This window comes from Oncorhynchus gorbuscha, unplaced genomic scaffold (genome assembly GCF_021184085.1).
Source record: "Oncorhynchus gorbuscha isolate QuinsamMale2020 ecotype Even-year unplaced genomic scaffold, OgorEven_v1.0 Un_scaffold_537, whole genome shotgun sequence".
Classification (NCBI taxonomy): domain Eukaryota; kingdom Metazoa; phylum Chordata; class Actinopteri; order Salmoniformes; family Salmonidae; genus Oncorhynchus; species Oncorhynchus gorbuscha.
In genome coordinates, this window is record NW_025745361.1 from 346,496 (window position 1) to 371,495 (window position 25,000).

At 43.3% G+C, this 25,000-nt stretch overlaps 1 protein-coding gene across 1 annotated transcript in view; it reads left to right on the forward strand.

Moving 5' to 3' along the window:
- The window catches only part of card11 (caspase recruitment domain family, member 11), a 173,422-nt gene that overhangs the window by 67,660 nt on the left and 80,762 nt on the right, over positions 1-25,000 (forward strand). The window contains exons 6-10 of the mRNA XM_046333844.1: positions 3,687-3,835; positions 11,613-11,792; positions 12,772-12,918; positions 17,839-17,964; positions 18,530-18,604. Coding sequence (XP_046189800.1) covers positions 3,687-3,835; positions 11,613-11,792; positions 12,772-12,918; positions 17,839-17,964; positions 18,530-18,604 — 677 coding nt within the window. The remainder of the gene's footprint in view (positions 1-3,686; positions 3,836-11,612; positions 11,793-12,771; positions 12,919-17,838; positions 17,965-18,529; positions 18,605-25,000) is intronic.

A 25,000-nucleotide genomic window follows, 5' to 3' on the forward strand; every position in this document is an offset into this window, starting at 1 on the left:
TAGTATTGTTGTTATTATTATTAGTATTATTATTAGCACTAGTAGTATTGTAATTATTATTATTATTATTTGTAATAGCAGTGTTAACCTTCGCAAGGCTGCTGGACCAGATGGCATCCCTCGCTGCGTCCTCAGAGCATGCACAGACTAGCTGGCTGGTGTGTTTAAGGACATATTCAATCAATCCCCATCCCAGTCTGCTGTCCCCACATGTTTCAAAGATGGCCACCATTGTTCCTGTACCCAAGAAGGAAAAAATAACTGAACTAAATGACTACCGCTCCGTAGCACTGACTTCTGTCATCATGAAGTGCTTTGAGAGACTAATCAAGGATCATATCACCTCCACCTTGCCGGCCACCCTAGACCCACTTCAGTTTGCATACTGCCCCAAAAGGTCCACAAACGATGCTATCTTTATCACACTGCACACTGCCTGCCCTATCCCATCTGGACAAGAACCCTAACCCTAACCCTAACCTCGACAATATCCGGTGAAATTGCAGAGCGCGAAATTCAAAAAACAAAATTCATAATATTAAACATTCATGAAAATACAAGTGTCATACATGATTCTTTAGCTTAGAATCTTGGTAATTGAACCGCTTTGTCAGATTTACAATAGGCTTTACGGCGAAAGCATAGCATTTGATTGTCTGAGGACAGAGCCCCGCATACATTAAGCATAGTCATATTTTCCAAAGCAGCACGGGCGTCTCAAAATCCGAAATAACAATAAAATAAATTACTTACCTTTGAAGATCGTCATCTGTTGGCAATCCAACGGGTCCCAGGAACACAATAAATGGTTGTTTTGTTCGATAAAGTCCTTCTCTATATCCCAGTTTTGTTGGCTTGTTCTGTTCAGTCCACTGGCTCAATGGCGTTCAAGACATGCAGACGAATACATCCTAATAGTACCGGTAAAGTTCGTCAAAACAAGTCAAACAATGTTTCTAATTAATCCGTAGGTTCTCAAATATCTATATAATTGATAATATTTCAACCGGACAGTAGCGTATTCAATAGAAAGGAAAAAAACCTTACAGCGTGCACACAGTCATCGTGACAGTGAAAGTGGACGCTTGCCAAAAAGTCTTATTCTTGTTTTTTTTTCATAAAACAAGCCTGAAACCATGTCTGAAGACTGTTGGCATCTAGTGGAAGCCATAGAAACTGCAATCTGGGAGTTATTCCTTTCATTGTTCCATAGCAAAGCATGTAAATGGACAAGGAGGTCAAAAAATCCCATTTCCTGAATGGATTTTCCTCTGATTTTCACCTGCCATATCAGTTCTGTTATACTCATAGAAATGATTTGAACAGTGCCCTTATTTCTCATTTGCCTGAACAAGTCAGCCTGAGTATTCATGTAAGGGTTTTCCTCCTCTTGGATCGGACCAAAGTGCAGCGTGGTAAGTGTTCATGATGTTTAATGAAACGAACTGAACACTGAAATACAAAACAATAAACGTGAAATATACAAAACCGAAACAGGACCAAACACTCACACGGAAAACAAACACCCACAAACCAACAGTGAAACCCAGGCTACCTAAGTAGGGTTCTCAATCAGAGACAACCAGGCTGTAAGTAGGGTTCTCAATCAGAGACAACCAGGCTACCTAAGTAGGGTTCTCAATCAGAGACAACCAGGCTACCTAAGTAGGGTTCTCAATCAGAGACAACCAGGCTGTAAGTATGGTTCTCAATCAGAGACAACCAGGCAACCTAAGTATGATTCTCAATCAGAGACAACCAGGCTACCTAAGTATGATTCTCAATCAGAGACAACCAGGCTACCTAAGTATGGTTCTCAATCAGAGACAACCAGGCAACCTAAGTAGGGTTCTCAATCAGAGACAACCAGGCAACCTAAGTATGATTCTCAATCAGAGACAACCAGGCTACCTAAGTATGATTCTCAATCAGAGAAAACCAGGCTACTTAAGTATGATTCTCAATCAGAGACAACCAGGCAACCTAAGTATGATTCTCAATCAGAGACAACCAGGCAACCTAAGTATGATTCTCAATCAGAGACAACCAGGCAACCTAAGTATGATTCTCAATCAGAGACAACCAGGCAACCTAAGTATGATTCTCAATCAGAGACAACCAGGCAACCTAAGTATGATTCTCAATCAGAGACAACCAGATTCTCAATCAGCAACCTAAGTATGATTCTCAATCAGAGAGGCAACAACCAGGCAACCTAAGTATGATTCTCAATCAGAAACAACCAGGCTAACCTCAGAGACAACCAGGTATGATTCTCAATCAGAGACAACTAACGACACCTGCCTCTGATTGAGAACCATACTGGGCCGAACACAAAAACCAACATAGAAAAACAAACATAGACTGCCCACCCCAACTCACGCCCTGACCATACTAAAACAAAGAATAAAATAACAGAACTATGGTCAGAACGTGACAATTCGTGTGCTGAGCAATTTGCCAAATAGAATTCTTGAGGAGGTGTAACTCTGCCAGATCACGGTCGAGCCAGGGGCTGAACCTGTTTTTAATTCTCATTTTCCTTTATGGTGCGTATTTGTTAACTGAAAATATCAATAAAGATGGTCCAAGTGTCAGATCAAGCTGATTTTTTGGCGTCTATGACAAGTCAGGACAGGTCGTTTCACTGAGCAGCCATTATGAACACAGGCTGTAAAACAGTGATCACTAAGGTCTTTACAGAAAACACAACGTCAGTCAATCTGGAAAATGTTAAGAACTTTGAAAGTTTATTCAAGCGCAGTTGCAAAAACCATCAAACACTATGATGAAATTGACTCTCATGAGGACAGAAAAGGAAGACACAGGGTTACCTGCACCTCAGATTGCAGCCCAAATAAATGCTTCACAGTGTTCAAGTAACAGACACATCCCACCATCAACTGTTCAGAGGAGACTGCGTGAATCAGGCCTTCATGGTCAAATTGCTGCAAGGAAACCACTACAAAAGGGCATCAATAAGAAGAAGAGACTTGCTTGGGCCAAGAAACACGAGCAGTGGAAATCTGTCCTTTGGTCTTATGACAAATTTGAGATTTTTGTTTCCAACCTCTGTGTCTTTGTGAGACGCAGAGTAGGTGAACGGATGATCTCTGCACGTGTGGTTCCCGTCGTGAAGCATGGAGGAGGAGGTGTGGTGGTGTGGGGGTGCTTTGCTGGTGACAATGTCATGATTTATTTAGAATTCAAGGCACACTCAACCAGCATGGCTACCACAGCATTCTCCAGCAGTATGCCACCATGTGATGGTGTGGGGGCTATTTGAACAAGATGGAGAGTGATGGAGTGCTGCATCAGATGCCCTGGCCTCGACAATCACCCAACCTCAACCCAATTGAGAAGTTTTGGGAGGAGTTGGATCGCAGAGTGAAGGAAAAGCAGCCAACAAGTGCTAAAAATATATGGGAACTCCTTCAAGGCTGTTTGAAAAGCATTCCAGGTGAAGCTGGTTGAGAGAATGCCAAGAGTGTGCAAAGCTGTCATCAAGGCAAAGGGTGGCTACTGTGAAGAATCTAAATATAAAATATATATATATTTTTAATCCATATATGCTATTTCATAGTTTAATGTCTTCACTAATATTCTACATTGTTGAAAATAGTAAAAAAAAAAAAAATTGAATGAGTAGATGTGTCCAAACTTTTGACTGGTACTGTATATTCCAGGATACAACAAGATGAAGGAAGATAGGAACAACTACAATGATGAGCTACTGAGGGTGAAGGATGAGAACTATAAACTGGCCATGCGGTATGCAACGCTCAGCGAGGAGAAGAACATGGCTGTGATGAGGAGCAGGGACCTGCAGCTGGAGGTACACACACACACACACACACACACACACACACACACACACACACACACACACACACACACACACACACACACACACACACACACACACACACACACACACACACACACACACACACACACACACACACACACACACACACACACACACGTCAGGATCAGGGACTAGGGGTTGATTCACAATTCAGAAATGATACACACCTCATCTCTCTTTGTGAAGATTGAACACACTGTATATTATTATAATTACACACATTATTATATTAGACGTCAGGATCAGGGACTAGGGGTTGATTCACAATTCAGAAATGATACACACCTCATCTCTCTTTGTGAAGATTGAACAGCTTCAGTCCCGCTGTATATTATTATTATAATCATTATTATTATTATATTATATCATTATTATATTATTATATTATTATATTATTATATTATATCATTATTATATTATTATATTATTATATTATTATATTATATCATTATTATATTACTATCATTATTATTATTATATTATAATATTATTATCATTATTATCATTATTATATTATAATATTATTATAATACTATATTATTATTATTATTATTATTATATTATTATTATATTATTATTATTATATTATTATTATATTACTATCATTATTATATCATTATTATATTATTATCATTATTATATATTATTATATTACTATCATTATAATAATATTATTATATTACTATCATTATTATATTATTATTATATTACTATCATTATTATAATAATATTATTACATTACTATCATTATTATAATAATATTATTATATTACTATATTATTATATTATTATATTACTATCATTATTATATTATTATTATATTATTATTATATTACTATCATTATTATATTATTATTATATTACTATCATTATTATATTATTATTATATTATTATTATATTACTATTATTATTATATTACTATCATTATTATATTATTATTATATTACTATCATTATTATATTACTATCATTATTATATTATTATTATATTATTATTATATTACTATCATTATTATATTATTATTATATTACTATCATTATTATATTATTATTATTATTATATTACTATCATTATTATAATAATATTATTATATTACTATCATTATTGTATCATTATTATATTACTATCATTATTATATTATTATTATATTATTATTATATTACTATCATTATTATATTATTATTATATTACTATCATTATTATATTATTATTATATTACTATCATTATTATATTACTATCATTATTATATTATTATTATTATATTACTATCATTATTATATTACTATCATTATTATATTATTATTATTATTATATTACTATCATTATTATATTATTATTATTATTATATTACTATCATTCTTATATTATTATTATATTACTATCATTATTATATTACTATCATTATTATATTATTATTATATTACTATCATTATTATATTACTATCATTATTATATTATTATTATATTACTATCATTATTATATTATTATTATATTATTTATTATATTATTACTATCATTATTATATTACTATCATTATTATATTATTATTATATTACTATCATTATTATATTACTATCATTATTATATTATTATTATTATATTACTATCATTATTATATTACTATCATTATTATATTATTATTATATTACTATCATTATTATATTACTATCATTATTATATTATTATTATATTATTATCATTATTATATTACTATCATTCTTATATTATTATTATATTACTATCATTATTATATTACTATCATTATTATATTATTATTATATTATATATATTATTATTATATTACTATCATTATTATATTACTATCATTATCATATTATTATTATATTACTATCATTATTATATTATTATTATATTACTATCATTATTATATTACTATCATTATTATATTATTATTATATTACTATCATTATTATATTACTATCATTATTATATTACTATCATTATTATATTACTATCATTATTATATTACTATCATTATTATATTACTATCATTATTATATTATTATTATATTACTATCATTATTATATTACTATCATTATTATATTACTATCATTATTATATTACTATCATTATTATATTATTATCATTATTATATTATTATTATATTACTATCATTATTATATTACTATCATTATTATATCATTATTATATTACTATCATTATTATATTACTATCATTATTATATTACTATCATTATTATATTATTATCATTATTATATTACTATCATTATTATATCATTATTATATTACTATCATTATTATATCATTATTATATTACTATCATTATTATATCATTATTATATTACTATCATTATTATATTATTATCATTATTATATTATTATTATTATATTACTATCATTATTATATCATTATTATATTACTATCATTATTATATTACTATCATTATTATATTATTATTATTATTATATTACTATCATTATTATATTACTATCATTATTATATTATTATTATATTACTATCATTATTATATTATTATTATATTACTATCATTATTATATTACTATCATTATTATATCATTATTATATTAGTATCATTATTATATTACTATCATTATTATATTACTATCATTATTATATTATTATTATTATATTACTATCATTATTATATTATTATTATATTATCATTATTATATTATTATTATTATATTACTATCATTATTATATTACTATCATTATTATATTACTATCATTATTATATTACTATCATTATTATATTATTATTATATTATCATTATTATATTATTATTATTATATTACTATCATTATTATATTACTATCATTATTATATTGTTATTATATTACTATCATTATTATATTATTATTATATTACTATCATTATTATATTATTATTATATTACTATCATTATTATATTACTATCATTATTATATTATTATTATTATATTACTATCATTATTATATTACTATCATTATTATATTACTATCATTATTATATTACTATTATTATTATATTATTATTATTATTATATTACTATTATTATTATATTACTATCATTATTATATTACTACATTTACATTTACATTTACATTTAAGTCATTTAGCAGACGCTCTTATCCAGAGCAACTTACAAATTGGTGCATTCACCTTATGACATCCAGTGGGACAGTCACTTAACAATAGTGCATCTAAAACTTAGGGGGGGTGGGGTGAGAGGGATTACTTAACCTATCCTAGGTATTCCTTAAAGAGGTGGGGTTTCAGGTGTCTCCGGAAGGTGGTGATTGACTCCGCTGTCCTGGCGTCGTGAGGGAGTTTGTTCCACCATTGGGGGGCCAGGGCAGCGAACAGTTTTGACTGGGCTGAGCGGGAGCTGTACTTCCTCAGTGGTAGGGAGGCGAGCAGGCCAGAGGTGGAGGAACGCAGTGCCCTTGTTTGGGTGTAGGGCCTGATCAGAGCCTGGAGGTACTGAGGTGCCGTTCCCCTCACAGCTCCGTAGGCAAGCACCATGGTCTTGTAGCGGATGCGAGCTTCAACTGGAAGCCAGTGGAGAGAACGGAGGAGCGGGGTGACGTGAGAGAACTTGGGAAGGTTGAACACCAGACGGGCTGCGGCGTTCTGGATGAGTTGAAGGGGTTTAATGGCACAGGCAGGGAGCCCAGCCAACAGCGAGTTGCAGTAATCCAGACGGGAGATGACAAGTGCCTGGATTAGGACCTGCGCCGCTTCCTGTGTGAGGCAGGGTCGTACTCTGCGGATGTTGTAGAGCATGAACCTACAGGAACGGGCCACCGCCTTGATGTTAGTTGAGAACGACAGGGTGTTGTCCAGGATCACGCCAAGGTTCTTGGCGCTCTGGGAGGAGGACACAATGGAGTTGTCAACCGTGATGGCGAGATCATGGAACGGGCAGTCCTTCCCCGGGAGGAAGAGCAGCTCCGTCTTGCCGAGGTTCAGCTTGAGGTGGTGATCCGTCATCCACACTGATATGTCTGCCAGACATGCAGAGATGCGATTCGCCACCTGGTCATCAGAAGGGGGAAAGGAGAAGATTAATTGTGTGTCGTCTGCATAGCAATGATAAGAGAGACCATGTGAGGTTATGACAGAGCCAAGTGACTTGGTGTATAGCGAGAATAGGAGAGGGCCAAGAACAGAGCCCTGGGGGACACCAGTGGTGAGAGCGCGTGGTGAGGAGACAGATTCTCGCCACGCCACCTGGTAGGAGCGACCTGTCAGGTAGGACGCAATCCAAGCGTGGGCCGCGCCGGAGATGCCCAACTCGGAGAGGGTGGAGAGGAGGATCTGATGGTTCACAGTATCGAAGGCAGCCGATAGATCTAGAAGGATGAGAGCAGAGGAGAGAGAGTTAGCTTTAGCAGTGCGGAGCGCCTCCGTGATACAGAGGAGAGCAGTCTCAGTTGAATGACTAGTCTTGAAACCTGACTGATTTGGATCAAGAAGGTCATTCAGAGAGAGAGATAGCGGGAGAGCTGGCCAAGGACGGCACGTTCAAGAGTTTTGGAGAGAAAAGAAAGAAGGGATACTGGTCTGTAATTGTTGACATCGGAGGGATCGAGTGTAGGTTTTTTCAGAAGGGGTGCAACTCTCGCTCTCTTGAAGACGGAAGGGACGTAGCCAACGGTCAGGGATGAGTTGATGAGCGAGGTGAGGTAAGGGAGAAGGTCTCCGGAAATGGTCTGGAGAAGAGAGGAGGGGATAGGGTCAAGCGGGCAGGTTGTTGGGCGGCCGGCCGTCACAAGACGCGAGATTTCATCTGGAGAGAGAGGGGAGAAAGAGGTCAGAGCACAGGGTAGGGCAGTGTGAGCAGAACCAGCGGTGTCGTTTGACTTAGCAAACGAGGATCGGATGTCGTCGACCTTCTTTTCAAAATGGTTGACGAAGTCATCTGCAGAGAGGGAGGAGGGGGGGAGGGGGCGGAGGATTCAGGAGGGAGGAGAAGGTGGCAAAGAGCTTCCTAGGGTTAGAGGCAGATGCTTGGAATTTAGCGTGGTAGAAAGTGGCTTTGCAGCAGAGACAGAGGAGGAAAATGTAGAGAGGAGGGAGTGAAAGGATGCCAGGTCCGCAGGGAGGCGAGTTTTCCTCCATTTCCGCTCGGCTGCCCGGAGCCCTGTTCTGTGAGCTCGCAATGAGTCATCGAGCCACGGAGCGGGAGGGGAGGACCGAGCCGGCCTGGAGGATAGGGGACATAGAGAGTCAAGGGATGCAGAGAGGGAGGAGAGGAGGGTTGAGGAGGCAGAATCAGGAGATAGGTGGGAGAAGGTTTGAGCGGAGGGAAGAGATGATAGGATGGAAGAGGAGAGAGTAGCGGGGGAGAGAGAGCGAAGGTTGGGACGGCGCGATACCATCCGAGTAGGGGCAGTGTGGGAGGTGTTGGATGAGAGCGAGAGGGAAAAGGATACAAGGCAGTGGTCGGAGACTTGGAGGGGAGTTGCAATGAGGTTAGTGGAAGAACAGCATCTAGTAAAGATGAGGTCGAGCGTATTGCCTGCCTTGTGAGTAGGGGGGAAGGTGAGAGGGTGAGGTCAAAAGAGGAGAGGAGTGGAAAGAAGGAGGCAGAGAGGAAAGAGTCAAAGGTAGACGTGGGGAGGTTAAAGTCGCCCAGAACTGTGAGAGGTGAGCCGTCCTCAGGAAAGGAGCTTATCAAGGCATCAAGCTCATTGATGAACTCTCCGAGGGAACCTGGAGGGCGATAAATGATAAGGATGTTAAGCTTGAAAGGGCTAGTAACTGTGACAGCATGGAATTCAAAGGAGGCGATAGACAGATGGGTAAGGGGAGAAAGAGAGAATGACCACTTGGGAGAGATGAGGATCCCGGTGCCACCACCCCGCTGACCAGACGCTCTCGGGGTGTGCGAGAACACGTGGGCGGACGAAGAGAGAGCAGTAGGAGTAGCAGTGTTGTCTGTGGTGATCCATGTTTCCGTCAGTGCCAAGAAGTCGAGGGACTGGAGGGAGGCATAGGCTGAGATGAACTCTGCCTTGTTGACCGCAGATTGGCAGTTCCAGAGGCTACCGGAGACCTGGAACTCCACGTGGGTCGTGCGCGCTGGGACCACCAGAGTAGGGTGGCCGCGGCCACGCGGTGAGGAGCGTTTGTATGGTCTGTGCAGAGAGGAGAGAACAGGGATAAACAGACACATAGTTGACAGGCTACAGAAGAGGCTACGCTAATGCAAAGGAGATTGGAATGACAAGTGGACTACACGTCTCGAATGTTCAGAAAGTTAAGCTACGTAGCAAGAATCTTATTGACTAAAATGATTAAAATGATACAGTACTGCTGAAGTAGGCCAGCTGGCAGTGGGTGCGTTGTTGACACTACACTAATCAAGTCGTTCCGTTGAGTGTAATAGTTTCTGCAGTGTTGCTATTATTATTATTATATTACTATCATTATTATATTATTATCATTATTATATTACTATCATTATTATATTATTATTATTATATTACTATCATTATTATATTACTATCATTATTATATTACTATTATTATTATATTACTATCATTATTATATTACTATTATTATTATATTACTATCATTATTATATTACTATCATTATTATATTACTATCATTATTATATTATTATATTACTATCATTATTATTATTATCATTATATATTATATTATTATATTATATCATTATTATATTATTATTATTATTATATTATTACTATCATTATTATATTATTATTATATTACTATATTATTTATTTATATTACTATCTATTATTATTATATTACTATCATTATTATATTACTATCATTATTATATTATTATATTACTATCATTATTATATTACTATCATTATTATATTATTATATTATATCATTATTATATTATTATTATTATATTATTATTATATTACTATTATTATTATATTATTATTATATTACTATCATTATTATATTATTATTATATTACTATCATTATTATATTATTATCATTATTATATTACTATCATTATTATATTATTATATTATATCATTATTATATTATTATTATTATTATATACTATCATTATATTATATATTATTATTATTATTATATTACTATCATTATTATAATAATATTATTATATTACTATCATTATTATATTATTATTATATTACTATCATTATATTATTATCATTATTATATTACTATCATTATTATATTATATCATTATTATATTATTATTATTATTATATTATTATATCATTATTATATTATTACATTATTATTATTATTATTATTATATTACTATCATTATTATATTATTATATTATTATCATTATTATATTATTATATTATATCATTATTATATTATTACATTATTATTATTATTATTATTATATTACTATCATTATTATATCATTATTATATATTATATTATATCATTATTATATTATTACATTATATCATTATTATATTACTATATTATATCATTATTATATTATTATATTATATCATTGTTATATTATTATATTACTATCATTATTATATTATTATTATATTACTATCATTATTATATTACTATCATTATTATATTATATCATTATTATATTACTATCATTATTATATTACTATCATTATTATATCATTATTATATTACTCATTATTATATTATTATATTATATCATTATTATATTACTATCATTATTATTATAATCATTATTATATTATTACATTATTATTATTATATAATTATTATTATCATTATTATATTAGATCGACCAGCTGAAACACAGACTAAACAAGCTAGAGGAGGAATGTAAGATGGAGAGAAAACAGAGTCTGAAACTGAAGAACGACATCGAGAACCGACCGAGAAAAGAACAGATCTTCGAACTGGAGAGAGAGAACGAGGTTCTGAAGATCAAACTGCAGGAGCTGCAATCTATCATACAGGTACCCAACCCTTAACCCCTACCCTAACCCTATCATACAGGTACCCAACCCTAACCCTTAACCCTAACACCTACCCTTAACTCTTAATCCCTAACACATACCCTTAACCCTAACCCCTACCCTTAACCCCTAACACATACCCTTAACCCCTAACCCCTAACACCTAACATCTAACCCCCAACCCCTAAACCAAAGCCCTACCCTCAACCATTAACCCCTCACCCCTAACCCAAATCCCTAACCCTTAACCCCTACCCTTAACCCCCAACCCCAAACCCTTAACCCCTAACTCTTAACCCAAACCCCTACCCTTAACCCAAACCCTTAACCCCAAACCCTTCACCCTAACCCCCAACCCCAATCCTTAACCCCTAACCCCTACCCCCAAACCCTTAAACCCTAACTCTTAATCCTAACTCCTACCCGTAACCCTAACCACTAACCCCCAACCCTAACCCTTAACCCCCAAACTCTTAACCCCTAACCCCTAACCCCCAATCCCCAACCCCTAACTCTTAACCCAAACCCCTACCCTTAACCCCCAACCCCAAACTCTTAACCCAAACCCAAACCCTTAACCCATAACCCCCCTAACTCCTACCCCCGTAACCCCTAACTCCTACCCGTAACCCTCAACCCTTACCCATAACCCTTAACCCTAATTACTAACCCCAACTCCAAACTCTTAACGCAAACCCCTACTCTTAACCCCTAACCCCTACCCATAACCCCTACCCCCTAACACCGACCCTGAACCCTTAACCCCTACCCATAATCCTTAACCCCTACCCTTAACCCCTACCCATAATCCTTAACCCCTAACCCTAACCCCTACCCTTAACCCCTACCCGTAACCCCTAAGCCCTACCCTTAACCCATACCCATAACCCTTAACCCCTACCCTTAACCCTTAACCCCTACCCGTGTGTGTGTGTGTGCGTGCGTGTGCGTGTGTGTGTTTGTGTGTGTGCGTGTGTAGCCAGGGCCTCTGCCTGCGTCTGACAAGGCGATCCTGGACATTCTGGAACACGACCGCCAGGAGGCGTTAGAAGACAGACAAGACCTGGTCAACAGACTGTACAACCTGCATGAGGAGATACGGCAGGCTGAGGAGCTACGAGACAAGGTTATTATAGTAGTATTATAGTAGTACTATAGTAGTATTACTGTACAACCTGCATGAGGAGATACGGCAGGCTGAGGAGCTACGAGACAAAGATATTATAGTAGTATTATAGTAGTATTAGGTTATACACACACTGGGGAAAAAAAGATGTTGAGCAAACTCAAAATATCAAGGCAACCAGCTGCAGTAGGATTTCTATTTCTGAACCAATATACTGTACATTCTAAATATGAATTATGACAATACATACATTACATACAGTACATGACATACAGTATATTGTATCATTAGGCCTTCCTTTGAGAGCCTAGTCACACCCTAACAGTGTTCTGAAACTCCTGGTTTACAAGCCACATCAAGCCTGCAACACGTGTCCGCCCACGTGTTCTCGCACACCCCGAGAGCTTCTGGTCAGCGGGGTGGTGGCGCCGGGATCCTCATCTCTCCCAAGTGGTCATTCTCTCTTTCTCCCCTTACCCATCTGTCTATCGCCTCCTTTGAATTCCATGCTGTCACAGTTACCAGCCCTTTCAAGCTTAACATCCTTATCATTTATCGCCCTCCAGGTTCCCTCGGAGAGTTCATCAATGAGCTTGATGCCTTGATAAGCTCCTTTCCTGAGGACGGCTCACCTCTCACAGTTCTGGGCGACTTTAACCTCCCCACGTCTACCTTTGACTCATTCCTCTCTGCCTCCTTCTTTCCACTCCTCTCCTCTTTTGACCTCACCCTCTCACCTTCCCCCCCTACTCACAAGGCAGGCAATACGCTCGACCTCATCTTTACTAGATGCTGTTCTTCCACTAACCTCATTGCAACTCCCCTCCAAGTCTCCGACCACTACCTTGTATCCTTTTCCCTCTCGCTCTCATCCAACACTTCCCACACTGCCCCTACTCGGATGGTATCGCGCCATCCCAACCTTCGCTCTCTCTCCCCCGCTACTCCCTCCTCTTCCATCCTATCATCTCTTCCCTCTGCTCAAACCTTCTCCAACCTATCTCCTGAATCTGCCTCCTCAACCCTCCTCTCCTCCCTCTCTGCATCCTTTGACTCTCTATGTCCCCTATCCTCCAGGCCGGCTCGGTCCTCCCCTCCCGCTCCGTGGCTCGATGACTCATTGCGAGCTCACAGAACAGGGCTCCGGGCAGCCGAGCGGAAATGGAGGAAAACTCGCCTCCCTGCGGACCTGGCATCCTTTCACTCCCTCCTCTCTACATTTTCCTCCTCTGTCTCTGCTGCTAAAGCCACTTTCTACCACTCTAAATTCCAAGCATCTGCCTCTAACCCTAGGCAGCTCTTTGCCACCTTCTCCTCCCTCCTGAATCCTCACCCCCCCCTCCTCCCTCTCTGCAGATGACTTCGTCAACCATTTTGAAAAGAAGGTCGACGACATCCGATCCTCGTTTGCTAAGTCAAACGACACCGCTGGTTCTGCTCACACTGCCCTACCCTGTGCTCTGACCTCTTTCTCCCCTCTCTCTCCAGATGAAATCTCGCGCCTTGTGATGGCCGGCCGCCCAACAACCTGCCCGCTTGACCCTATCCCCTCCTCTCTTCTCCAGACCATTTCCGGAGACCTTCTCCCTTACCTCACCTCGCTCATCAACTCATCCCTGACCGCTGGCTACGTCCCTTCCGTCTTCAAGAGAGCGAGAGTTGCACCCCTTCTGAAAAAACCTACACTCGATCCCTCCGATGTCACAATTACAGACCAGTATCCCTTCTTTCTTTTCTCTCCAAAACTCTTGAACGTGCCGTCCTTGGCCAGCTCTCCCGCTATCTCTCTCTGAATGACCTTCTTGATCCAAATCAGTCAGGTTTCAAGACTAGTCATTCAACTGAGACTGCTCTCCTCTGTATCACGGAGGCGCTCCACACTGCTAAAGCTAACTCTCTCTCCTCTGCTCTCATCCTTCTAGATCTATCGGCTGCCTTCGATACTGTGAACCATCAGATCCTCCTCTCCACCCTCTCCGAGTTGGGCATCTCCGGCGCGGCCCACGCTTGGATTGAGTCCTACCTGACAGGTCGCTCCTACCAGGTGGCGTGGCGAGAATCTGTCTCCTCACCACGCGCTCTCACCACTGGTGTCCCCCAGGGCTCTGTTCTAGGCCCTCTCCTATTCTCGCTATACACCAAGTCACTTGGCTCTGTCATAACCTCACATGGTCTCTCCTATCATTGCTATGCAGACGACACACAACTAATCTTCTCCTTTCCCCCTTCTGATGACCAGGTGGCGAATCGCATCTCTGCATGTCTGGCAGACATATCAGTGTGGATGACGGATCACCACCTCAAGCTGAACCTCGGCAAGACGGAGCTGCTCTTCCTCCCGGGAAGGACTGCCCGTTCCATGATCTCGCCATCACGGTTGACAACTCCATTGTGTCCTCCTCCCAAAGCGCTAAGAACCTTGGCGTGATCCTGGACAACACCCTGTCGTTCTCAACCAACATCAAGGCGGTGGCCCATTCCTGTAGGTTCATGCTCTACAACATCCGCAGAGTACGACCCTGCCTCACACAGGAAGCGGCGCAGGTCCTAATCCAGGCACTTGTCATCTCCCGTCTGGATTACTGCAACTCGCTGTTGGCTGGGCTCCCTGCCTGTGCCATTAAACCCCTTCAACTCATCCAGAACGCCGCAGCCCGTCTGGTGTTCAACCTTCCCAAGTTCTCTCACGTCACCCCGCTCCTCCGTTCTCTCCACTGGCTTCCAGTTGAAGCTCGCATCCGCTACAAGACCATGGTGCTTGCCTACGGAGCTGTGAGGGGAACGGCACCTCAGTACCTCCAGGCTCTGATCAGGCCCTACACCCAAACAAGGGCACTGCGTTCATCCACCTCTGGCCTGCTCGCCTCCCTACCACTGAGGAAGTACAGCTCCCGCTCAGCCCAGTCAAAACTGTTCGCTGCTCTGGCCCCCCAATGGTGGAACAAACTCCCTCACGACGCCAGGACAGCGGAGTCAATCACCACCTTCCGGAGACACCTGAAACCCCACCTCTTTAAGGAATACCTAGGATAGGATAAGTAATCCCTCTCACCCCCCTTTAAGATTTAGATGCACTATTGTAAAGTGACTGTTCCACTGGATGTCATAAGGTGAATGCACCAATTTGTAAGTCGCTCTGGATAAGAGCGTCTGCTAAATGACTTAAATGTAAATGTAAATGTAAGTCACATATTTCTGGCTTGCAAAGTGATGTGTAATTCCTACTGGAATACAGCCAGACTGAGGTTATCCAACAATTGACAACTGCATTCAGAATGACTGCCGGGGTAGGGAAGATTGACTAATGAGACTACTTCATTCATCTGAACTGGATCAACCGTCTCAGTAACAGGTACTATATGTGCAACTACCAACAGATTGGATTAGTTTAGAAATACAGTGTGTTGTTTACCTTTTGTAGCACAAGACTAATCAAGCAGTCAATGAATATAAAACAGTACAGGTATTGAAACAAACAATTCTGAAAATCAACCTGCAGTACAGAATGCTGGGAAATATGATAATGATGGGTGTGGTTTTGAGTAGCATTGAGCAAACATGAATTAGTAATTTCACTCAACAAGTTCATTGAAAAGTGCACCTCACAGATGGAACAATTTTGAGCGAATTAGAATCTAGTGCTGAGCGAATTAGAATCTAGTGCTGAGCGAATTAGAATATTGTGTTGAGTGAATTAGAATCTAGTGTTGAGCGAGTTAGAATCTAGTGCTGAGCGAATTAGAATCTAGGGTTGAGCGAATTAGAATCTAGCGCAGAGCGAATTAGAATCTAGCGCTGAGCGAATTAGAATCTAGCGCTGAGTGAATTAGAATCTAGTGCTGAGCGAATTAGAATCTAGAGCTGAGCGAATTAGAATCTAGTGCTGAGCGAATTAGAATCTAGTGCTGAGTGAATTAGAATCTAGCGTTGAGCGAATTAGAATCTAGAGCTGAGCGAATTAGAATCTAGCGTTGAGCGAATTAGAATCTAGCGCTGAGCGAATTAGAATCTAGTGCTGAGCGAATTAGAATCTAGCGCTGAGCGAATTAGAATCTAGTGCTGAGCGAATTAGAATCTAGCGCTGAGCGAATTAGAATCTAGTGCTGAGCGAATTAGAATCTAGTGCTGAGCGAATTTAGTGTTGAGTTTACTAGAAATCCTGCATCTGGTTGATATTTAAGTTGAATCAACTGAGTCTACTTGACTTCTGTCTGTATCATTTCTGAAAGGAAATACCAGGTAATAACATGGCTATATACAGGAAGTACCAGGTAATAACATGGTTATATACAGGAAGTACCAGGTAATAACATGGCTATAGACAGGAAGTACCAGGTAATAACATGGCTATAGACAGGAAGTACCAGGTAATAACATGGCTATATACAGGAAGTACCAGGTAATAACATGGCTATAGACAGGGAGTACCAGGTAATAACATGGCTATATACAGGGAGTACCAGGTAATAACATGGCTATATACAGGGAGTACCAGGTAAGCAGGTAGGCATGTGGTGTGTTTGTGTGTTTGTAAAGGAGGAGGTGGGGCTATAAAGCAGGAGGGTGTGTCTATAGAGCAGGAGGGTGTGTCTATAAAGGAGGAGGGTGTGTCTATGAAGCAGGAGGTGGGGCTATAAAGCAGGAGGGTGTGTCTATAGAGCAGGGGGTGTGTCTATAAAGCAGGGGGGTGTGTCTATAAAGGAAGAGGGTGTGTCTGTGTTATCAATCAGATTACACATTAAAAGGCATAACAATAAATTAAATCTACTTTCTCTCCTGGACGTGTGTGTGTGTGTGTGTGTGTGTGTGTGTGTGTGTGTGTGTGTGTGTGTGTGTGTGTGTGTGTGTGTGTGTGTGTGTGTGTGTGTGTGTGTGTGTGTGTGTGTGTGTGTGTGTGTGTGTGTGTGTGTGTGTGTCTAGTACCTTGAGGAGAAAGAGGATCTGGAGCTCAGGAGCTCTACACTACAGAAGGACTGTGAGATGTACAGAAACAGGATGAACACCATCATTATACAGCTGGAGGAGGTGGAGAAGGAGAGAGACCAGGTAACACACACACACACACACACACACACACACACACACACACACACACACACACACACACACACACACACACACACACACACACACACACACACACACACACACACACACACACACACACACACACACACACACACACACACACACAGAGAGAGAGAGAGAGAGAGAGAGAGAGAGAGAGAGAGAGAGAGGAGAGAGGGAGAGAGAGAGACACACACACGCAGACAACAACAACAATAACAGAGACATCTTGTGTCAAGCATTGTAAACAGTGTGTGTGTGCGTGTGTTACCTGGTCTCTCTCCTTCTCCACCTCCTCCAGCTGTATAATGATGGTGTGTGTGTGTGTGTGTGTGTTACCTGGTCTCTCTCCTTCTCCACCTCCTCCAGCTGTATAATGATGGTGTGTGTGTGTGTGTGTGTGTGTGTGTGTGTGTGTGTGTGTGTGTGTGTGTGTGTGTGTGTGTGTGTGTGTGTGTGTGTGTGTGTGTGTGTGTGTGTGTGTGTGTGTGTGTGTGTGTGTGTGTGTGTGTGTGTGTGTGTGTGTGTGTGTGTGTGTGTGCAGGCGTTCCGAGCCAGAGATGAAGCCCAGCACCAATTCTCTCAGGGTCTGGTTGATAAAGACAAGTACAGGAAACAGGTGAGTTAAGAGTTAGCGAACAGTATTTACTCATGAACTTGATTTGTTTGTTTTCCTGATGTGTTTGTTTACTTTTCGCCAGTTGTTTTGTGAAGTAAACACCTCCTGGAATTGTGGGACATTTACAACCTAGCTAGCTTGGGTTAGGGTTAGGGTTACTGTGGGACTGTTACAACCTAGCTAGCTTGGGTTAAGGTTACTGTGGGACTGTTACAACCTAGCTAGCTTGGGTTAGGGTTACTGTGGTACTGTTACAACCTAGCTAGCTTGGGTTAGGGTTACTATGGGACTGTTACAACCTAGCTAGCTTGGGTTAGGGTTACTATGGGACTGTTACAACCTAGCTATCTAGGGTTAGGGTTACTGTGGGACTGTTACAACCTAGCTAGGGTTAGGGTTACTGTGGGACTGTTACAACCTAGCTATCTAGGGTTAGGGTTACTGTGGGACTGTTACAACCTAGCTATCTAGGGTTAGGGTTACTGTGGGTGTAACGTCGTTCGTCTGTTGAATGAAGAGAGTCAGACCGAAATGCAGCGTGTAGGTTACTCATGACTTTAATGAAAATAATCGCGGTACATGAAATATCTGGTGACTACAACACTAAGACAGGAACAAACACCCACAAAATACAACGCGAAAGTCAGGCTGTCTAAATACGGTTCTCAATCAGAGACAACTACAAGCACCTGACTCTGATTGAGAATCGCCCCAGGCAGCCAAACCTAACTAGACACACCCCTAATCATACACAATCCCAATTACTACAAACCCCAATACGAAACACAACATATAAACCCATGTCACACCCTGGCTTACCCAAACATATACCAAAAACACAAAATATAATAACCAAGGCGTGACAGTGGGACTGTTACAACCTATCTTGGGTTAGGGTTACAGTGGGACTGTTACAACCTAGCTAGCCTCATGGAGTCTCCACTCTCTCTCTGTTTTTGTTCTGTTGGTGAAGGTTGTGTTTCAGGTGGGTTTTGACTGTGTGTTCTAGTACCCCTCCCTGTTCCCACAGTCTGACTCCCTCCCTGTTCCCACAGTCTGACACCCTCCCTGTTCCCACAGTCTGACCCCTCCCTGTTCCCACAGTCTGACCCCCTCCCTGTTCCCACAGTCTGACCCCCTCCCTGTTCCCACAGTCTGACCCCCTCCCTGTTCCCACAGTCTGACCCCCTCCCTGTTCCCACAGTCTGACTCCCTCCCTGTTCCCACAGTCTGACCCCCTCCCTGTTCCTTCAGTCTGACCCCCTCCCTGTTCCCACAGTCTGACCCCCTCCCTGTTCCCACAGTCTGACCCCCTCCCTGTTCCCACAGTCTGACCCCCTCCCCGTTCCCACAGTCTGACCCCCTCCCCGTTCACATAGTCTGACAACAAGATCCTTCATGTCTCTCTTCCCTCATACTCACCCCACAACATTGACAGATGCCTCATCTCCTTCCTCAACATCAACGCTGTTAACCCCCTCCAACTCTCTGATGCCTCCCCATTTTACCCTCAGAACAGCCTCAATTCGTTGTGGCATGGACTCTACAAGGTGGGATGCTGGCCCATGATGACTCCAATGTTTAACACAGTTGGCTGGATGTCCATTGAGTGGTGGACCATTCTTGATACACACAGGAAACTGTTCAGCATGAAAAACCCAGCAGTGTTGCAGTTCTTGACACAAACCGGTGCACCTGGCACCTACTACCATACCCCGTTCCACTTAAATATTTTGTCTTGAATGAAGCAGCTGCCTGTAAGCTGCCGAGAGTCTGTGGAGAAGCTAGCTACTTTGTGCTACTGGCAAATGGTGATGCTAACCGTTAAACTAACATTAGCTAGCAAGCGAACTGGCACTGACAGTATGGGATAATGGAGAGTGAATTAAATTATTTCTTCATCATCTTGTTAGATAGCTAGCTTGGTACAGCACTGTGTTGTATGCATTGTGCTGCACTCACCAGCCCATTGGTTTCATATGAAGTGTGTGTGGAACTTCCTGGTTCAATTAGCAAGCTAATATTAGCTAGCTAATTAATGTAATGAGCTAGTGCACATTATAAAACCTAACACAAATCCTTCTTCAAGCACCAAACTCCGTAGCTTGATGTAAAATATGTAAAGACTCTTGAAAACAACATGAAATTGTCTGGTTTTTGGATAAAAAGAGGGGAGGAGCACCCTGGGAGGAGCACCCTGGGAAAAGCACCCTGGGAGGAGCACCCTGGGAAAAGCACCCTGGGAGGAGCACCCTCGGAAAAGCACCCTGGGAGGAGCACCCTGGGAGGAGCACCCTGGGAAAAGCACCCTGGGAGGAGCACCCTGGGAAAAGCACCCTGGGAGGAGCACCCTGGGAAAAGCACCCTGGGAGGAGCACCCTGGGAAAAGCACCCTGGGAGGAGCACCCTGGGAGGAGCACCCTGGGAAAAGCACCCTGGGAGGAGCACCCTGGGAAGAGCACCCTGGGAGGAGCACCCTGGGAAAAGCACCCTGGGAGGAGAACCCTGGGAAAAGCACCCTGGGAGGAGCACCCTGGGAGGAGCACCCTGGGAGGAGCACCCTGGGAAAAGCACCCTGGGAGGAGCACCCTGGGAAAAGCACCCTGGGAGGAGCACCCTGGGAAAAGCACCCTGGGAAGAGCACCCTGGGAGGAGCACCCTGGGAAAAGCACCCTGGGAAAAGCACCCTGGGAAGAGCACCCTGGGAGGAGCACCCTGGGAGGAGCACCCTGGGAGGAGCACCCTGGGGAAAAGCACCCTCCTTTCCCTTTTTCTTGTCACTCCAGTGAGATCCCCTGAGTGGACGTTCGTGCTCTCTGATTGGCTCAAAGTCAAGTAGTTGGCCACTGCCGAACATTGCGTTTCTACAAGTATAAACCCCAGGGCAAGAGAGGGAAAGGCCGTGATAACAACCTATCGGTTACCGGCCCAACGCTCTAACCACTAGGCTACCCTGCTGCCCCAGGGCAAGAGAGGGAACGGCCTCCCACCGTGATAACAACCTATCGGTTACCGGCCCAACGCTCTAACCACTAGGCTACCCTGCTGCCCCAGGGCAAGAGAGGGAACGGCCTCCCACCGTGATACCAACCTATCGGTTACCGGCCCAACGCTCTAACCACTAGGCTACCCTGCTGCCCCAGGGCAAGAGAGGGAACGGCCTCCCACCGTGATAACAACCTATCGGTTACCGGCCCAACGGTCTAACCACTAGGCTACCCTGCTGCCCCAGGGCAAGAGAGGGAATGGCCTCCCACCGTGATACCAACCTATCGGTTACCGGCCCAACGCTCTAACCACTAGGCTACCCTGCTGCCCCAGGGCAAGAGAGGGAACGGCCGTGATAACAACCTATCGGTTACTGGCCCAATGCTCTAACCACTAGGCTACCCTGCTGCCCCAGGGCAAGAGAGGGAATGGCCTCCCACCGTGATACCAACCTATCGGTTACCGGCCCAACGCTCTAACCACTAGGCTACCCTGCTGCCCCAGGGCAAGAGAGGGAACGGCCGTGATAACAACCTATCGGTTACTGGCCCAACGCTCTAACCACTAGGCTACCCTGCTGCCCCAGGGCAAGAGAGGGAACGGCCTCCCACCGTGATAACAACCTATCGGTTACCGGCCCAACGCTCTAACCACTAGGCTACCCTGCTGCCCCAGGGCAAGAGAGGGAATGGCCTCCCACCGTGATACCAACCTATCGGTTACCGGCCCAACGCTCTAACCACTAGGCTACCCTGCTGCCCCAGGGCAAGAGAGGGAACGGCCTCCCACCGTGATACCAACCTATCGGTTACCGGCCCAACGCTCTAACCACTAGGCTACCCTGCTGCCCCAGGGCAAGAGAGGGAACGGCCTCCCACCGTGATACCAACCTATCGGTTACCGGCCCAACGCTCTAACCACTAGGCTACCCTGCTGCCCCAGGGCAAGAGAGGGAACGGCCGTGATAACAACCTATCGGTTACTGGCCCAACGCTCTAACCACTAGGCTACCCTGCTGCCCCAGGGCAAGAGAGGGAACGGCCTCCCACCGTGATAACAACCTATCGGTTACCGGCCCAACGCTCTAACCACTAGGCTACCCTGCTGCCCCAGGGCAAGAGAGGGAATGGCCTCCCACCGTGATACCAACCTATCGGTTACCGGCCCAACGCTCTAACCACTAGGCTACCCTGCTGCCCCAGGGCAAGAGAGGGAACGGCCTCCCACCGTGATACCAACCTATCGGTTACCGGCCCAACGCTCTAACCACTAGGCTACCCTGCTGCCCCAGGGCAAGAGAGGGAACGGCCTCCCACCGTGATACCAACCTATCGGTTACCGGCCCAACGCTCTAACCACTAGGCTACCCTGCTGCCCCAGGGCAAGAGAGGGAACGGCCTCCCACCGTGATACCAACCTATCGGTTACCGGCCCAACGCTCTAACCACTAGGCTACCCTGCTGCCCCAGGGCAAGAGAGGGAACGGCCGTGATAACAACCTATCGGTTACTGGCCCAACGCTCTAACCACTAGGCTACCCTGCTGCCCCAGGGCAAGAGAGGGAACGGCCTCCCACCGTGATAACAACCTATCGGTTACTGGCCCAACGCTCTAACCACTAGGCTACCCTGCTGCCCCAGGGCAAGAGAGGGAACGGCCTCCCACCGTGATACCAACCTATCGGTTACCGGCCCAACGCTCTAACCACTAGGCTACCCTGCTGCCCCAGGGCAAGAGAGGGAACGGCCTCCCACCGTGATACCAACCTATCGGTTACCGGCCCAACGCTCTAACCACTAGGCTACCCTGCTGCCCCAGGGCAAGAGAGGGAACGGCCGTGATAACAACCTATCGGTTACTGGCCCAACGCTCTAACCACTAGGCTACCCTGCTGCCCCAGGGCAAGAGAGGGAACGGCCTCCCACCGTGATAACAACCTATCGGTTACCGGCCCAACGCTCTAACCACTAGGCTACCCTGCTGCCCCAGGGCAAGAGAGGGAACGGCCGTGATACCAACCTATCGGTTACTGGCCCAACGCTCTAACCACTAGGCTACCCTGCTGCCCCAGGGCAAGAGAGGGAACGGCCGTGATAACAACCTATCGGTTACTGGCCCAACGCTCTAACCACTAGGCTACCCTGCTGCCCCAGGGCAAGAGAGGGAACGGTCGTGATAACAACCTATCGGTTACTGGCCCAACGCTCTAACCACTAGGCTACCCTGCTGCCCCAGGGCAAGAGAGGGAACGGCCGTGATAACAACCTATCGGTTACCGGCCCAACGCTCTAACCACTAGGCTACCCTGCTGCCCCAGGGCAAGAGAGGGAACGGCCGTGATACCAACCTATCGGTTACTGGCCCAACGCTCTAACCACTAGGCTACCCTGCTGCCCCAGGGCAAGAGAGGGAACGGCCGTGATAACAACCTATCGGTTACTGGCCCAACGCTCTAACCACTAGGCTACCCTGCTGCCCCAGGGCAAGAGAGGGAACGGCCGTGATAACAACCTATCGGTTACTGGCCCAACGCTCTAACCACTAGGCTACCCTGCTGCCCCAGGGCAAGAGAGGGAACGGCCGTGATAACAACCTATCGGTTACCGGCCCAACGCTCTAACCACTAGGCTACCCTGCTGCCCCAGGGCAAGAGAGGGAACGGCCGTGATAACAACCTATCGGTTACTGGCCCAACGCTCTAACCACTAGGCTACCCTGCTGCCCCAGGGCAAGAGAGGGAACGGCCGTGATAACAACCTATCGGTTACCGGCCCAACGGTCTAACCACTAGGCTACCCTGCTGCCCCAGGGCAAGAGAGGGAACGGCCGTGATAACAACCTATCGGTTACTGGCCCAACGCTCTAACCACTAGTAGGCTACCCTGCTGCCCCAGGGCAAGAGAGGGAACGGCCGTGATAACAACCTATCGGTTACTGGCCCAACGCTCTAACCACTAGGCTACCCTGCTGCCCCAGGGCAAGAGAGGGAACGGCCGTGATAACAACCTATCGGTTACCGGCCCAACGCTCTAACCACTAGGCTACCCTGCTGCCCCAGGGCAAGAGAGGGAACGGCCGTGATAACAACCTATCGGTTACTGGCCCAACGCTCTAACCACTAGGCTACCCTGCTGCCCCAGGGCAAGAGAGGGAACGGCCGTGATAACAACCTATCGGTTACTGGCCCAACGCTCTAACCACTAGGCTACCCTGCTGCCCCAGGGCAAGAGAGGGAACGGCCGTGATAACAACCTATCGGTTACTGGCCCAACGCTCTAACCACTAGGCTACCCTGCTGCCCCAGGGCAAGAGAGGGAACGGCCGTGATAACAACCTATCGGTTACTGGCCCAACGCTCTAACCACTAGGCTACCCTGCTGCCCCAGGGCAAGAGAGGGAACGGCCGTG